General features: G+C 38.1%; 4 protein-coding genes across 5 annotated transcripts; all 4 read right to left on the bottom strand.

Annotated features, from left to right (window-relative positions):
- Positions 1-28: 28 nt before the first annotated feature.
- Positions 29-1,090, bottom strand: LOC132167869 (maternal effect embryo arrest protein). Its single transcript, XM_059578907.2, has 2 exons — positions 882-1,090; positions 29-668 (listed from the first exon to the last, which is right to left on the bottom strand). The coding sequence occupies exons 1-2, from the start codon at positions 887-889 to the stop codon at positions 95-97; spliced, it is 582 nt and encodes a 193-aa protein (XP_059434890.1). The 5' UTR covers positions 890-1,090; the 3' UTR covers positions 29-94.
- On the bottom strand, positions 581-4,772 carry OTP80 (Tetratricopeptide repeat (TPR)-like superfamily protein). Its single transcript, XM_059578908.2, has 2 exons — positions 2,855-4,772; positions 581-668 (listed from the first exon to the last, which is right to left on the bottom strand). Exon 1 carries the CDS (start codon positions 4,770-4,772, stop codon positions 2,886-2,888), a length of 1,887 nt encoding a protein of 628 aa, XP_059434891.2. The 3' UTR covers positions 581-668; positions 2,855-2,885.
- Positions 4,773-6,753: 1,981 nt separating this feature from the next.
- On the bottom strand, positions 6,754-7,224 carry LOC148587146 (uncharacterized). Its single transcript, XM_088513407.1, has one exon. The coding sequence runs from the start codon at positions 7,222-7,224 to the stop codon at positions 6,754-6,756; it is 471 nt and encodes a 156-aa protein (XP_088369533.1).
- A 4,998-nt stretch (positions 7,225-12,222) lies between these two features.
- LOC148587145 (putative sodium/metabolite cotransporter BASS3, chloroplastic) lies at positions 12,223-15,945 on the bottom strand. Of its 2 annotated transcripts, none has more exons than XM_088512500.1 (5): positions 15,449-15,944; positions 14,607-14,702; positions 14,191-14,497; positions 13,846-14,093; positions 12,223-12,782 (listed from the first exon to the last, which is right to left on the bottom strand). In XM_088512500.1, the coding sequence occupies exons 1-5, from the start codon at positions 15,832-15,834 to the stop codon at positions 12,545-12,547; spliced, it is 1,275 nt and encodes a 424-aa protein (XP_088368626.1). In that variant the 5' UTR covers positions 15,835-15,944; the 3' UTR covers positions 12,223-12,544. The 2 variants fall into 2 exon arrangements, 1 of the variants encoding a protein (XP_088368626.1); XR_015911296.1 differs by having other exon boundaries at positions 12,694-12,782; positions 13,619-14,093; positions 15,449-15,945.
- Positions 15,946-16,968: the final 1,023 nt, after the last annotated feature.

Below are 16,968 nucleotides of genomic sequence, written 5' to 3'. Positions count from 1 at the left end.
CTTCAACAATGAGCTCAATTGAGCTGAATATCCAAACCACTCAGAGCTATATATATAGTCTATAGATTTCAGAATATAGAGTTAGATTTCAAAATCATTGCATAAAAGCATAAATGGCAGTAGAAATATAAACCAAAAGAGCAGAGGAAACCAAGATAAGCAGAGCCGCCACCGCATGGACAGCGGATTTACTCCCGCACGACAACATTCCCAACCGGATCTGGATGACGTTGATCATGGAAAGCATGAGGAACAAGCAACCCATGACGGATCCGATAGCGGAGCCCATCATTCCGAGCCTGAGGACTTTGAGGTTGATGTGGGCGCGGAAGGCCTCATCGACGTCCTTGCTGTTGAGCAGGTTGATTGCGAGCTTCAGGCCCTGGGCGACAAGGGAGGAGAAGAGGAAGAAGCTGAAGGAGACAACCTCGAAGACCAGCAGCTTCCTGGCCACGTCGGGGCCGGCGTCGCAGGCAGAGTTGTTCTCCAGGCTGCGCTGGTTAGGGGTGGTGAGGGAGAGCCCCACGAAGACGGCGATGGTGAAGAGCGAGTTGACGTTGACGAGGCCGTCCAGGGCGGTCACGTGCACGCTGGTGGTCGTCGTCGTAGAGGTTGACCCTGAAGTCACTCTCCCGAAGCTGCCGTCTTTCGGGTACGGCGACTCCGATCTGCCAAAAAAAATGATAGAATGAGTGTGAAATCAACAAAACCCAGATTGAGATTTTGAATTTTAGAGATATGGGAAGTAGAGAACTATATATGTGGTGTCAGAAATGAATGACATTTAAATGAGAAGGAAATTGAAATTATATAGTATATGGGTTCGAACTGAAACAAATTTAGAGAGAGAGAGAGAGAGAGAGAGAGAAAGAGGAAGACACCCATCCATGGCTAAATCTTGCAAGTCTTGTTGTTCTTCTGTGATGAGAGAGAGTTAGAGAGAGAGAGAGATCTTTGTGTTGCTTATTTTATTGCTTGTATCGTAGGGTTTATGGTTGTTTCCTGGAAGAAAGGAGGGAGAGAGGAGAAAGAAAGGGGAGGGGAAGGGGAATACTTTGCTTTTTTGGTTGTTTCATGTTTGCTTTTGCTTTCATTTGTTGGTTTTAAAAAGTATGTCGTCATGGTGGGGTGGGACTCCAAATATCGGACCGGACACACGTGGAATTTTTTTCGAAACAATCAATGTCTGATCCTGGAAAATGACTTGAATGCCCTTCTGTGTATACCAACTTTTATTTCTTTCTCTATATTAAAAGATCAAATAAGCATATGACCTTTTCAACCGTCTACTGGCTGGCCACCTTAAACCAAACCACATTTCTCTGTTACTAACAAAATAAATAAATAATACTAGGACACATATAGAATTAGAACACATACATAATACGGTCACCTTTTTTTTTTTTTTTTTTTCCTTTTTTTCATGCATATTTAGTCAAACTCAAGACTTTCTGCTCCATGGTGGTTTGAGCTTTCCACCGACTTTCTATAAATAAGGGCTTTTGAGTAGAGGAAAAATAAAATTTTCAGCCAAAAAGAAGACATGGATGTGAATAATTTGAGGACATCATAGCATACAAAAGATTGTGGCATCAGTATCATAATAATCAGCTCACCTAACATTCTTCCACCCCCTCTTCCATTATGTTTCCAAATTTTACGAGTTTCAATTTTTCTATTTTCATAAAGAGAAATGACAATTATTACACTTCGTCAAACATTCATATCATTGAGTTGATGCAACAATATTATTCGGCCTCTAATTTTATAATTTTATTTATTTATTTAAAACAAGAACCGATGACACTAAAACATAGTTACATAGCCCAATAAAATAAGAATAGAATGACTGTATAAGTATATAGCAGTATTATTATTATTATTATTATTATTATTAATTTTTTACATGTCCACACAAGAAGAGAAAAAAGGGAGAGAGAAATTCAATCTAGTGATCTCCGTTTCATGAGGTGTGGTCTCCAACCAATTGAACTACTCATTGGGATAACTTGCATGTATTGTTTAGAAAAAATAAAAATTAAGATGTTGTTTGCATAAGGTTGGATTTCCAATATTCTACAAGAAAGGTTTCAAACCCAATCAAAATATCTCTCGAGACCTCTAGTAAAAGTATCGGCCAAGTTATTGCTTAACCTAACAAATATACTGGCGATAATTAATGTCACCCAATATCAATTGTTCTTTCTTGGTTGTTGTCAATGCTTGGAATTCGGATTCTTCTGTGGAGTGTGAAATAAATGTATACATGTTTGTTTAGAAGCCACAAGAAACTGACCCCTCCACCAATTGTAAAAGTCTATCAACATATTGATGTTGATGCGTTATCATTTGTGCTGGTGATGTTATCCAAATAGCATTACTAAAATAGTCATAAATTCGTACAAAATGCCTACTCCACACATATCCGGTGATACTTTTAGCTTAGACCTAATGAAAATTCCACTAAGACCAACGCCCTTACCACATGAACTAACCCCTTGGAATTAAGAAATCTAAAGACTTCGCCAATAGCCTTCCTATATATGGTATTCACTAGAAAGCTTATAAACTGCAAAAGTAATATCTAGTCCAATGCAAATGAATAAAGCTACTTCTTGCACTAGCATACTCAAGTTGAGCAATGGATATTACTTAGCTTATATCAAGAATCGTATAGGCTACTTACTTCTTTAATTCCTAAATATTTGAATTTTAGAAATATTTCTCAGACCCACAAGAACATAACAATTTTATGTCATTGATGCTGTTGTGCCTATAATGACCATCACTGTTGAGAAGAGACGGGAAAAAGTACAACTAGAAAATCCTCGAGTAAAGGAGAAATAAATTGTACCTGTAATAGCTATTAAGAATTTGTGCTTGGTTCACCAATAATCCCCACAAGAACAAGCTCCATTTTCGAAATGGTGGAACCTATTACGATCTCTCACCACAATCTTTCTCCTGGTAATCTTAGAGACCAGCTTGATCATGGAGTGGCAATCACTGCATACCCTTAGATTTTTGACAATCCTTAGCGTCGTATGTGGGGTAGTTGAGATTAGCCCATAGCTTAGTGCAAGCCTCTCACTGTGTATTGCCAAAGCCCATTCCTTTTGCTCATCCTCCATATCATGTAAAACCATCTCTGTTGATGGCAAGTATCCTTCCAATTTTAAAACACGATTTAACTCCTTCAACTTTTTGTAAATTACTTCCCTTTGAGGATGTCGGATGTCTCCTAAAAGGAACTCATGGATCTCATTATTCACTTCAATCGAACTACAACCTGGTTCCTTTAGCATTCCGCTCTCCTCCATTTTTGCTCTTACTTGTGCAGCCTCTTTCCATCTCCCAGACAAAGCATAGACATTTGATAGAAGAATGTAAGTGCTGGAATCTGCGCGACCACAATCCACTAGAATTTTTGCAACTGATTCTCCTATTTCAGTGTTCCCATGCATTTTACAAGCACTTAGTAAAGCACCAAAAATTATATGATCTGGAGCTATTTTCATTTCTCTGATGAAGTTATAAGCCTCTTCAAGCCGACCTACACGACCAAGGAGATCAACCATGCATCCATAGTGTTCTATTTGTGGTTCAATCCCATAATCTCTAGTCATGGAATGATATATCTCATATCCCAACTCGACTAGACCTCCATGACTACATGCATTCAACACACCAATGAATGTAATGTTGTTTGGTCCAATCCCTTGCTTCATCATTCCCCGAAACATTTCGATAGCCTCAATGCTCTTCCCATGCATAGCAAGCCCTGAAATCATGGAATTATAAGTAGTGACATCCCTCTCTTTCATCCCATCAAAAACTCGCTGCGCCTCATCAATATCACCACACCTTGAATACATACTTATCAATGCACCACCCACAACATGATTAAGCTTGATCCCATACTTTTCTATGTAAAAGTGAAGCCACCGCCCCAGCTCAAGAGCTCCCAATTGTGAACAAGCAGATAAAACACAAACAATGGTAACTTCATTCGGCCTCACATCATCCTCCTGCATTTCCCTAAATAGCTCCAAAGCTCTATTAAATTCGCCATTCCTAACAAACCCATCAATCATGGCCGTCCAACAAACCGTGTCCCTAACCAGAACTCGATTGAAAACACCAATTGCCTCGTTGATGAATTTATAATCCAAATAACATGTTATCATGACGGTTGATGCAACAACATCTCCTTCAGGCATTTCTGCATAAACCTGTTGTGCATCCTCAAACTCGCCACACTTCCCATACAATTCCATGAGCTTCATCCTTATCAATCTGTTTGAACTCAGCCCAAGTTTTAAAGCCTGCCCATGAACTTGTTTACCTTCTTGAAAAGCCAACTGAGACCCACAAGCCTTCAAGACCGAAGTGATTGCATAAGCATCGGGTATGACAGATTCATACACCATTTCACAAAAAAGGCGAATTGCATCAACGTAAGAACCAGACAACACAAACCCATCAATAAGAGCAGTATAGAGGTACACATTTGGGTTTTGAGCGTGCTGGAAAATCTTGGAGGCATGGTCAATGGAGTTGAAATTGGAGCAAACCCGAATAAGCTCAAAGACAACAAAGGGGTCATGTTCTTGGCCCTTCCTTATGATTTTGGCGTGAAGCGATTGAACTTGGTTCATGTGTTTGCATCTCTGTAAGAGAGAAATGATTTCTTTCCTATCTGGGGAGCTTTTGGATTTTGATTTTGGCGGAAACAATGGGTTCCCTAAAACGGCTAGCGTGGAATAACTCATCGGCGGCCTGATGAATAGGATAGGTGTCTGGCCAAATGGTTTTGCTTGTAGTTGTGGATATAATCGTTGTTCACCAAGTGTCAAAGGTGGATGGGCATGTCACACATGACATGAGCAAGGTTCATTAAACACAATATCCCAATTCCCATGGTTTTTTTTAATACAATTACTAACAAAGCATATGTTTTTTAAGGACACATGGTAGTTTTATGAATTGGATTGAAAATATATATATATATATATATATATATATATATATATATATATATAATTCAATTTGGAGGAAATTTATGTCCATATTATAAGGTACAAGATTACTAAGGTTTGGACTTTTCAATTTTTTATGTTTTTATTTTTCTTGAAACTTTGACTATGGACAAAATATATGTACACAAATTGGAATTTATTAGGAAAATCACTAATTGGTCTCTAAGGTTTTGTAGCACTAACAAATATAAACACCTTAAGGCATAAAAATAAGGGGTATACGGTATAACAACACAAAACAAGATGCTAAGTGTATGCCAATGATAACAACTCTTTTATGTTGAACTTTTGTTTGGATTTTCTAATGGAAACCATTAGAGTAATGCTATTTACCGCACTATTATATAGTTGTCATACAATTTGAGAATATATCAGTAAAAATAAACTTTTCAATCAGTACTTGTAAAGGAAAAAAAAATTAGAGGTTAATTTTTACTGTCATATCTTCTTAGTTGTATAATAATCATATAGCATTCTACTAAATAGCATTACTCAAACCATTAATAAGACATGTTGTCATCAATAGAAAAGAAAAATGTTTAAGATACTACAATTTTTATTGCAAAGTTATTTACAAACTAATGTGCCAATTCATAATGGATTAAATAATTAAGAAAATTTGATAAGAAAACTTTTTTTACTTAATTAATTTAAGTGAAATACTAAGGAAAATGCTTAGAATTTGGTTCTTGTGCTATCTCCGGCAGTTTTACCTCTAAACTGCCATTAGAGGTGGTTCCATTCTTGGTCGGCGAGCCAAAAACCCAATGGCCATGCCAATTTGTTGGCCCATTTAAAATAGTTTTTAGATTATTTAGCATTGTTTGGTTATATATATATAATGTAAATTTCCCTTTTCTTTATTTTTTTTTTTTTTTCTTTTGCCCTCCCCCCTCCAAAAGTTTTGCAAAAAAGCCTCCACCCTCAAAGATTTTGAGAAAAAAAAAAAGAACCCAAAAATTTTACAAAAAAGGTCCCCTCCCCAAAAGTTTTTGAGAAAAAATATGGGCTTGTTATGTTAATGTTTCTTAGGCTTTGTTTTTCTAATTGTCCTTGAAAACGAAAATTGGGAGATTATTATATTGTTGGTAGTTGTCTACCAAACAAAAAAAAAAAAAAAACTTCCATTCATTTTAATTCCATTAAATTAGTCAAGTTGAATAGCGTCGCAAAATAAAAAATTGAACATTTAGTCATAATTAAACCACGTAATTATGGCCATTTTTATCTCCTTCTTTTTTTAATACTTTTCCATTTCTCATAACCATGAAATCATAGTTGCTTTATCCTCTTTACTTTCTTCCTTTTAATACTTTTCTGTTACAGTACTGATATGGATTCAATACTGTAATGGAGAGTAAGCAAGAAAAGAATAAAAGATGAAAGAGAAAAGAATGGAAATTGAGAAGGAAGAGAGAACTTTTATTGAGCAATCAGTAACTTCGAGGGTTACAGCCTCCTAAGCACATTCGAGAGTGCCAATCTCCATGTTCATTAAGAACTACAAACAACCAAGCTGCCTTTACAATTGAAGAGAGAACTATTTATAGTGTTCTTGTAACTAACCACCTAACTGAATTACAACTTCATGCTAACCACCTAACTGAATTAACTAATCAGCACTTGGGATTATCTTCATGCATCACCAACACCTGCCAACTCAGCTTGCTAACTCATCTCCACCAATTCATGCATGTGACAATACTCCCCTGTTTCAGAACACCTTGCCCACAAGGTGTGGATAGGCCCTTTTCAAAGCATAGAACTCTTCCCAAGTGGCATCCTCCTGAGATTGACTTGCCCACCTAACCAGAATTTCAGTGATTGCCTTATTATCTTGAGGTCTAGACCTGCGAGCCAGCACCTCCACTGGTTCAGGCTGAATGATACCATCAGCATTTACTGGGGGCAGAGTAGGGACTACAATATTGCTGCTACCTACCTTAGGCTTGAGCTGGGACACATGAAACACAGGGTGAATCCGAGCATGCTGAGGTAAATTCAATTCATAAGCCACCTCCCCCACCTTTCTAATCACTGTAAAGGGACCATAAAACCTAGGAGACAATTTCAAGGCCCTCCTAGTAACCAGAGACCTTTGTCTGTAAGGCTGCAATCTAAGATACACCTGCTGACCAACTTCTAAAGTCCTTTCTGACCTTCTCAAGTCAGCATACCTCTTCATTCTCTGCTAAGCATGCTGAAGGTTATGCTGTAGAAGCCCCAGGATTTCCTCTCTAGATTTCAGAACCTCATCTACAGCTGCCACCTGAGTTGTGCCTGGCACATAGGTTAATAACCTAGGAGGGAGCCTGCCATAAACCACTTGAAAGGGTGTCATCTTGATGGACTCTTGCCAACTGGTGTTATACCAGTACTCTGCCCAAGGCAGCCAAGATAACCATTGCCGTGGCCTATCATGAGCAAAACACCTTAAATAGCTCTCCAAGCATTTGTTTACTATCTCGGTTTGTCCATCAGTTTGTGGATGACAGCTGGTACTCATCTTGAGTGTTGTCCCCTGCATTCTAAATAATTCCTTCCAAAATGCACTGGTGAAGGTAGGATCCCGATCAGAAACAATAGAGGTAGGCATACCATGAAGTTTGATTATATTGCTTACAAAGAGTTGAGCAATCTTTGAAGCAGTATATGGATGAGCCAGGGAAGTGAAATGAGCATACTTGGACAACCGATCCACTACTACCAAAACCACAGAATGTCCACTGGAAAGAGGCAATCCTTCTACAAAATCCATGGTGATATCAGACCAAATCTGAAGTGGAATGGGAAGTGGTTGCAGCAACCCAGCAGGAGAAGTGTTCTCATATTTCATTTTCTGACAAACTTCACACTCTTTAATAAACTGCTTAAGATCCTTCTTCATGCCCTTCCAAAAAAAATCTCTTTTAGCCCTCTGCATTGTTTTCTCATAACCAGAATGGCCTGCAATGGGATCACCATGAACAAAGGATAGAACTTGAGCCTTAATGGTCGGATCATTACCTAAGCACAATCTGTTTTTGTAAAACAGCAGCCCCTCCCTGTAAGCATACTTAGTGGTATTCAATTGATTAGTTAACCACTTAGTAATCAATCCCTGCATAAGTAGATCCTCCTTATAATGCCTTTTCAACCTATCCACCCAATCCGAGGTAGGGATTGACAAAAGAGCAAGTGAGATCTCTTCTGCCCAACCTTCCCTCCTAGACAAGGCATTTGCCACCTTATTTTCCACCCCTTTCTTAAATTTCACTGTGAAATCATACCCCAACAGCTTGGAAATCCATTTTTGTTGAAAGGGAGTACCAACCTTTTGCTCCAACAGAAACTTCAAGCTTTGTTGGTCAGTTTTAACAACAAAACTCTGCCCCAACAAATAGGGTCTCCACTTCTGAATAGCAGTTACTAAAGCCAATAGTTCCTTCTCATAAGTGGACATGAGAAGAGCCCTTCCCTTCAAAGCCTTGCTCAAATAAGCAATAGGCCTACTGCTTTGCATCAAAACTGCACCTATTCCTACCCCACTTGCATCACATTCAATGACAAAAGGTTGAGCAAAGTTTGGCAATGCTAAAACAGGAGAATGAGTCACAGCAATCTTAAGATCCAAAAAAGCACCCTTTGCAGCTTCATCCCAAGAAAATGCATTCTTTTTCAACATAGATGTCAATGGAGCAGCAATTGAACCATACCCTCTAATGAATTTCCTGTAATAGCCAGTCAACCCCAAAAAACCCCTCAAAGCCTTGATGTTAGTTGGAAAGGGCCAATCCACCATGGACTGAATCTTACCGGGATCAGCTTTTACACCCTGTTGAGAAACAATGTGCCCCAAATAATCCACCTCATCACACCCAAATCTGCATTTGGATTTCTTAGCAAACAACTTATTCTGCCTCAAAATATCCAAAGTTTGCTGCAAATGAATTCTATGTTGCTCCACATCTTTACTGAACACCAAAATATCATCAAAGAACACCAAAATAAATTTCCTTAAATGAGGTTTGAACAAATGGTTCATCAAACTTTGGAAAGTTGAAGGAGCATTTGTTAAGCCAAAAGGCATAACCAAGAACTCATAATGCCCTTCATGTGTTCTAAAAGTTGTTTTGGGTATATCTTCTTCCACTACCCTAATCTGGTGATAACCAGATATCAAGTCCAGCTTAGAAAATTTTGTAGACCCCCAAAGTTCATCCAAGAGTTCCTCTACCACAGGAATAGGGAACCTATCCTTAACTGTCACTTTGTTGAGGGATCGATAATCCATACACATTCTCCAAGTTCCATCAGCCTTCCTAACAAGCAACACTGGAGATGAAAAGGGACTAGTACTGCTTCTGATAACTCCAGATTTCAGCAACTGTCTAACTATCTTCTCAATCTCTTCTTTTTGATAAAAAGGATACCTGTAGGGTCTTACTGACACTGGCTGAACTCCTGGCTGTAAAGGAATGGCATGATCATGAGCCCTGCTGGGAGGCAAACCAGTAGGTTCTTGGAATACATCTTCAAATTGCTCAAGTATATCATCAAATAGTCCATTTTTTTCCACTTCAACCTTCCTCCCTGCATGATCTTCTTGTTCTGGCTGCATTGTATTATTAATAAGCTGTAACATGACACCTTTGCTTCCCTTCTGAAGCCCTTGCAATGACTTCTCATCCTCCAAACTCAATTGAGGACCCTGCTGTAGCCCATGTAACACACACTTCTTATTATCAAATTGAAACTCCATGGTTAACTGATCAAAATCCCACAAAATGGGACCTAACAACCTCAACCATTGTATCCCCAACACAATGTCACAACCAGCTAAAGGCAAAATGTACAAGTTCATTCGAAAAAAATTTCCTTGCACCAGAAGTGTAAGGTCCTGACTCTTTCCTGGGCTGGTAATCACCTGACCATTTGCAATCCTCACCTTAATAGAATCATCAGTAGCACTTACAATTCCCAACAAATTAGCTAGTTGAGCATCAACAAAATTATGAGTACTACCAGAATCTATAAGAATGACTACCTGCTGATTTCTTAAAACTCCAATAACCCTCATAGTTTTCGGATTAGGAGTGCCTGTAATGGCATTCAGAGAGATTTCTGGCTCTTCATCTAAAAAAAATTGTCCTGGATCCTCCTCCTCTTTGTCACTCACATCAACCCCAACAACTACTTTCTGTTCTATAACCTCTTCAACCATAAACAACTTAGGTACAGCACACACATGCCCTCTACTCCATTTGGCATCACAAGAGTAACATAAACCCTTCTTTCTCCTTTCATCCATCTGAGCAGGAGATATTTTCTGTACTGGAACCAGTGCTTTAGGAACATCATTAACAATTCCTCTAGCCTGATTAATTCCTCCAACACCCCCCTGAATCTGTCTAGGAGAATTGGAAAACTGCATTCTATTTCCATACAAATTACTCCCTTTAGAAAAACCAGTATTGCCATCATTCCCCCCTCCTTGATTCTTCCAAAAATATTTCCCTGACCTGCTGTTAGTTACCAAACACTCCTCTTGAAGTATTGCTAAAGCATAAGCATCATTCAAGGTCTTGGGATTAAACATCCTCACAGGAAGTCTAATTTCATCCCTCAAACCCCCCAAAAACATGCTCAGTTTATGAGAATCAATCAACAATAAGACTCTATTAGCTAACACTTCAAATTGAGTTTTATATTCATCTAAAGAACCAACTTGTTTTAGTTTAGATAGGGTCTCCATAGGGTCATCATATGCACCCTTACCGAATCTAACTTGAATAGCCACCAAAAAATCATTCCAACTAGACAGATTATGAGTATTACGCAAAGCTTGAAACCAAGATAAAGCTTTACCTTCCATATGGAATGAAGTAATTCTCAATTTCTGCCCTTCCTGAACACGATAGAAGTCAAAGAATTGCTCTGCCCTATAACACCAAGAATCTGGATCCTCACCATTAAAAGTAGGAAACTCCAGCCTAAAAGCCTTCGTAAAAATCCCATCATTGGTTGTTGACTCCTTTGCAAACTGCCTTTCCCACTGGCTCGCAGCAACATGACCTTGAACTTGCCCAACTTCGTCCCCACCCTGCTGCATAGGATGTTTCTGCTTGGTCATCATTCCCATCATGGCCTTCATTGCTGCCTTATTTTCGGTAGAGTCCAAAATCAACTGATTTATAGTTGATTTAATTTCAACATTAGAATCCTGAAGATCCTTCATGGCTGACTGCAACACCACACACTCAGTTTGGACTGCTTTTAACTGCCGGCCTTGTTCCCACTGTATTGCTTCTTCTGCCATCGCTGACCTTGTTTTCATATAGACCAAAGAGGAAAAAAGTAAAACCAGAATATCCCAAATGGATCAAGGGCTCTGATACCACTTGTTACAGTACTGATATGGATTCAATACTGTAATGGAGAGTAAGCAAGAAAAGAATAAAAGATGAAAGAGAAAAGAATGGAAATTGAGAAGGAAGAGAGAACTTTTATTGAGCAATCAGTAACTTCGAGGGTTACAGCCTCCTAAGCACATTCGAGAGTGCCAATCTCCATGTTCATTAAGAACTACAAACAACCAAGCTGCCTTTACAATTGAAGAGAGAACTATTTATAGTGCCCTTATAACTAACCCCCTAACTGAATTACAACTTCATGCTAACCACCTAACTGAATTAACTAATCAGCACGTGGGATTATCTTCATACATCACCAACACCTGCCAACTCAGCTTGCTAACTCATCTCCACCAATTCATGCATGTGACATTTTCTTTAATTTCTGATCTTCTTTAAGGTTTGGCATATATTTTACAAGTGTTTTCTTTCAAACTAATTTGTGATTCGACCTATATCTTAGCCTTAATTTTTTTTTTTTTTTTTTTATAGAATTTTTTAAACAACTATACATCTTTAGTTACAATCCTCTCAACTATTTCATATGCACCGTGTAGAAACAAAATTGTTCCAAAAATAATAGTTTCTATTTTTTATTTATTTATAATCTATCTGTTTAATCACCTAACATACAAAATACATTTTAAAATTATATAAAGCAGGATTTTTATATAATTAATTGAAGTTTTAGTCATAAATCTCCCTAGCAGAGTTAGCCCCCCAAATTTGTCTAACTCCATGCCAATTGAATGCATGCAAGAAAAGACACACTGAACATGAAAGAGTGAAGAGAGAGCAAAATCTTACTTCATACAACCATTTGTATACTTTCTCAAGTACAATTTATCGGGTTTATGTACAGCAGGAACCAAGCGCCACCATGGTTCTCGCTATATATGTATATGGCTCCTGTTTTTTCTTTTGCTTTTCTTCTGAGGCTATATACACACATATATATAGCTCCTAATCTGCTGTATATATTGCTGCATAACCTGCTTCTGAATCTCTGATGGTTCAACCATCTCTGATGGTAGTCACGATTGTTAGAGCCATGCATCCATCAGTTTCTCCGACCACCGGTTAGTTCAATCTAACCGCTCCGACCGTGCTTCATCAAACCTTGAACGTAGAATCGCTTTGTGGCATTAGTAGGGATGGAAGGTCTCTGATCCGATAGCCGCTGCCCCAGAAAGAGGCAAGACAAAGGCCCATGATAGCCATAGCAACTACTGAACATGCTGGTGGAACTGCCTGACTGCTCCCAAGGAACTGCGTAGCAAGGAGCCCTGCCAGGGTGGAGCTTTGCATTCCTGTGCATAATGAAATTGTCCTGCTAATTTCTTCTTCTTGCCTGCGACCAACACCAAAATTATTTTTGAGGAAAACCAGTTGCAACTCCTCAACAGAAAAATGCTAACGATCTGTTTTTGGTACGCAATTAGACACAGAGGAAGAGATTCTATCAAGAAGCTGGCTTCTTGTAATGATCGACGGTGTTTGATAAATTACACCGACTTCTACTTGCATAATGACGTAGTGCCCACAACACAATAAAGCATGAAACATCTAGCTTAAATCCATCACAAGCGCCTACTAAAGAACATGTCAGATTTGGCAAAGTAGGCACACAAACAAGTCCTGGGTTTACAAGAGTTTTTTTACACTTAAGCAATTGACCCTCTACACCACAATGTTGCTGACCAAAAGTTATTCAATTAAGAAAAGAGAGGTGCACAAATCCATAATACAAGGGCAAAGACAAGGGGGTTAGCTTCTCATATCTCCATTATTTATAGGACAAGAAATTCAATGTGGGTGGAAGAGGGAAGGAGAAAGAATTAAAGCATTTAGAGGCACAATAAGAGGAGATAGACCAAAAGGGGACCCCATGCTGCAATGACATTAATCAAGAGAGATAAGAAAAATGACTTAACTAAACTTCCACTTCGTCTATATTATATAGGCACTGCACGGCTGCACCAACAAATTAGTACTACCAAAACTTTCTATTCTCCCTTGACGCCTTCCAACACAAATACTACCTCAAAAATAGTTAAAACACAAGTCCAACACTAACACAACTTTCTAGACAAATTACAATACCTAATAAATACTTACTTCTAACTTCTAAGACAACTTATCTACTAACAACATCGTCCCAAGAAACTCTTAGACTTCCAAACGTACCATAATGATAATCACTCAAATGGAAAAGCATTAGCTGCTGGCACAACATTGGTCATTGCCACGGTTACTGGCTGTCAGAACAACATTATTCACGAAACTGTCCCTTTGACATTGACACTTGCAACATTGCCCTTTCAACACCAACTCATTCGACATTGAATTCCCTGTGGCACTACATCAACATCAAAGCAAGAATAAAATTACATTGCAAGGAAGGATAAACTTACCTAAACATTGGAATTTTGGAGACCAAATATCCCACAGCAAAGGCCACAGCATGAAATGTCAGTACTGGTAAAACCAGTCGGAGACCCTCCATGGACAAAATTTGGCTCCGATTTATAGCAAGAGGACTTCCGATGCACAAAGAAGTGCAAATCATTGCAACAAATGGCATCACTGGTTGAAGGACATTCACAACTGGTTTTGCGTAAGTATTAAGCACTAGTCCAAGGGTGATTGGAACAAGAACTACCTGACAAAAAACGTGAAGAAAATTTATTAGTAAAGACAAAGGGGATAGAATTATTTATAAATTTTCTTTTAATCACTTAACGCACGGTTCTTCTTACCTGTAATATTGACTTTGACATGGCAACAGCATCAACTGGAACAACAGATCCAATTAGAAGGCCAGTCAGTAGAGGCGTAAAAAGCACTGATGCAATGGTTGTAGAGCTGGTTAGGAGAATGCTCAAGGCCACATCCCCTTTGCTCAAAAAACTGGCGTAGCTAGACAGCTGAGCTCCTGCAACACAAGATGTGAGCACAAAGCCTGCATAGAACATCCGAGACATGCCAAATGCTCTTGCAATTAATACTCCGAGGGCCGGCTTCAGCATATATTGTGTAATGAACCCAAGAGTCAATGGTAAAGGTCTGCAACAGAAGAAAGCTGAAGAACATTGGAAACAATTCAAAATCCACGAATGGATTACAATACCTCAATTTTCAGATGAAAAATAAAAAAGATAAAACAAGGTTGCACCTTTTAAATGCAAGGGCAAAATCATCAATAGAAAGTCGGATTCCAATAGACAACATGATCCCACCAAGAGCAGGGGCATATAGTTCCTTAGATACCCTACAGATGTTCAAAGTTCATAGCTCCTTCAGTTTTAAACCACTCTTAAACATTTAAATCCATAAATTAGTTGGGAAGAATTACACATTTTTCACGTAAATCTTAACAAAAACACAGCTTCTTTTGCCATGGCACACGCTGACTAGAAACTAGAAGACCTGTGAACAAGAAAAGCTAGGTGAACCCAGCCCCTTATCAGCCTTAAATCAAACACAAGCAGTCCCGAATTCTGATATGTAACTTTCATGGCCTTCTGTCTCTAAGATTACAACTAATAGGTATTTGCAGCTCTGAGAAGCACTCTCCACCTCTCTTTTTTCCAAGAAAAGAAAAATAAAATAGAAAGTCCAAAAGTTAAAGATTAAGAAATCGGGAGAAAAGAAATAATGAGAAATGCAAAAATATTAAATGAAAAACAATTAATTTTATATTAGAAAGGTAAAAACTGAAAGGAAAGTTTCAAAAACCCCATAAAAGAAAAAACTTTAATAATGAACAATAAAAATAAAAAACTTGAGAACAATTTCCTTAAATGCTTACATATTTATTGAAAAAAAAAAAAGAACTCAGGACCGAAAGAATAATAGAATAGAAAACCCCATTTGCAGACAAATAACCAATATTTTAAACTGAACACTGAAAACCCAGTTAGAGAAGAACAATCAAACCCACATGCAAAAGTAGAAACTAACTAATCACAAAGCCACATGTAGAATTCGAAAACTTGATAAACCCAAAAGACCCACCAAGTGAAAGTGGAAGGCTGAGCAAGAGCAGCAATCGCAGTGGCAGCGACCACAAAGGGAAGCAATGCCGACAGAGCCTGGGATGAATCGCTCTTCTTCCCAACTTCGGTCATCGCATATGGGTTCACCCCAAACGACAGCAGGGACACGTTCCCCTCCCGCCACTGCAGACCCACTCTCCCTATGAACGGCGACGTGGAGCAAGCGAATATCGAAAGCTTAGTCGTCCTGTTGGCGAATCCATTGGAGCGCTTGGAAACCAAAGAGCAAGAAAATGAAGAAAAGGAAGAAGAGGAAGAGTGTGGCCTTAATGAAACGGAGAGGCTTGGCTTGGTTGGGGGAGAGAGGAAGAGGAAGGGAATTGAGGGCATTGAAGAAGTGGACATGGGGGTGGTGGTTGCGCCGCCGGTCAGTGGTTCTTTCCGGCGAGGTTTTAGGGAAGGAGGGAAAGGAGAGGTGGTGGGGAAGTGAGGAAGTGGATGAGATAATAGAGTGAATAGATATTTTTTTTGTTGATATAAAAATTTCTCATTCATTAAAAAAAAGGGAAAAAAAGTTTTTTTATTATGTTTTCATATAAGAATAATAATAATAATAATATTATATGAGAGGGACAGAGATTTGCGTGGGATGTGTTGTTTTTTCGCTTTCTGACATGTGACATTTGTTCAAGTGCTTCATATGACATCGTTTTCTTTTCGTGTGACCTTTTAATATTTAGAATTTAGAATCTATCATCTATGGGAGGAGTCCTGTTATGCGGCTGTGAAATTTAGACATATATTAAACAAAAAAAAAAAAATTTATTTATTTTTTAGTTAAATTTCTATGAATTAATATTCAGTTTTTAATGCTTCAAAACTTGTTTTTGGATTTAAAACTTAAATCTAGGGGTAGAAAGTTAACCATTTAGAGATTGTCTCATTCAAAAAGAATTTGATTATCCTAAATTTATTACTAATGCCTCAGATTTAATTTAATGCTAATACCTTAAATTGGGTGCTAATATTTTAAATTTAAATTTTCTTTTAATATCTCTTTTCTTAATTTTTTTTTTTAAAAAAAAAAGTAAAAAAAAGAAAGGTAAATTATCTGATGCTTGGCAGCCGGAAATCTCTATTCCTATGGGAGAAGTCAAAGAGTTGATGGCATAGGAGTGAAGAGCGATCAAGCCAGTTGCTTTATTTAATTTTGCCAAGGAGTCCTTTGCTTTTTTTATATTTGGTTTTCTGCTGTGATTATGCTTCTCTTTTGAGTAATTATAAGGGATTGGGATTGGGATTAAATTAGGTTGCTCTATTTTTTATTGAAATTTGGACCCATAAAAAAAAGAGAATGTTATACTTCCCAATTTTTTTTTTTTTTTCAAAATTTGTTCTCCAAAAGTTGTAGGGCTCATCTTTTTCAAACAGTTGCTATGGTGCTTAACTTACATACTCGAAGCAGATAAACTCTATAACTCTAATTAAGTGGTTCAAATTTTGGGCAGTATAACTTACAACTCGAACCAAATAAAGTCT

This window comes from Corylus avellana, chromosome 2 (assembly GCF_965113065.1).
Source record: "Corylus avellana chromosome 2, dhCorAvel1.hap1.2, whole genome shotgun sequence".
In the NCBI taxonomy this organism is placed as follows: Eukaryota; Viridiplantae; Streptophyta; class Magnoliopsida; order Fagales; family Betulaceae; genus Corylus; species Corylus avellana.
Note: the sequence above shows the minus strand (reverse complement) of the source record. Positions and strands in the feature narration are given on the sequence as shown.

What these genes read in the sequence shown, in the direction of transcription:
- OTP80 (XM_059578908.2), bottom strand. Translation starts at nt 4,772, where the DNA reads ATGAGTTATTCCACGCTAGCCGTTTTAGGGAACCCATTGTTTCCGCCA.
- LOC148587146 (XM_088513407.1), bottom strand. Translation starts at nt 7,224, where the DNA reads ATGAAGAGGTATGCTGACTTGAGAAGGTCAGAAAGGACTTTAGAAGTT.
- LOC148587145 (XM_088512500.1), bottom strand. Translation starts at nt 15,834, where the DNA reads ATGTCCACTTCTTCAATGCCCTCAATTCCCTTCCTCTTCCTCTCTCCC. An exon ending in CAGCCTTCCACTTTCACTTG is followed by an intron (nt 14,703 to 15,448) that starts GTGGGTCTTTTG and finishes GAACATCTGTAG; the next exon opens with GGTATCTAAGGAACTATATG. An exon ending in TTTGCCCTTGCATTTAAAAG is followed by an intron (nt 14,498 to 14,606) that starts GTGCAACCTTGT and finishes CTTCTGTTGCAG; the next exon opens with ACCTTTACCATTGACTCTTG.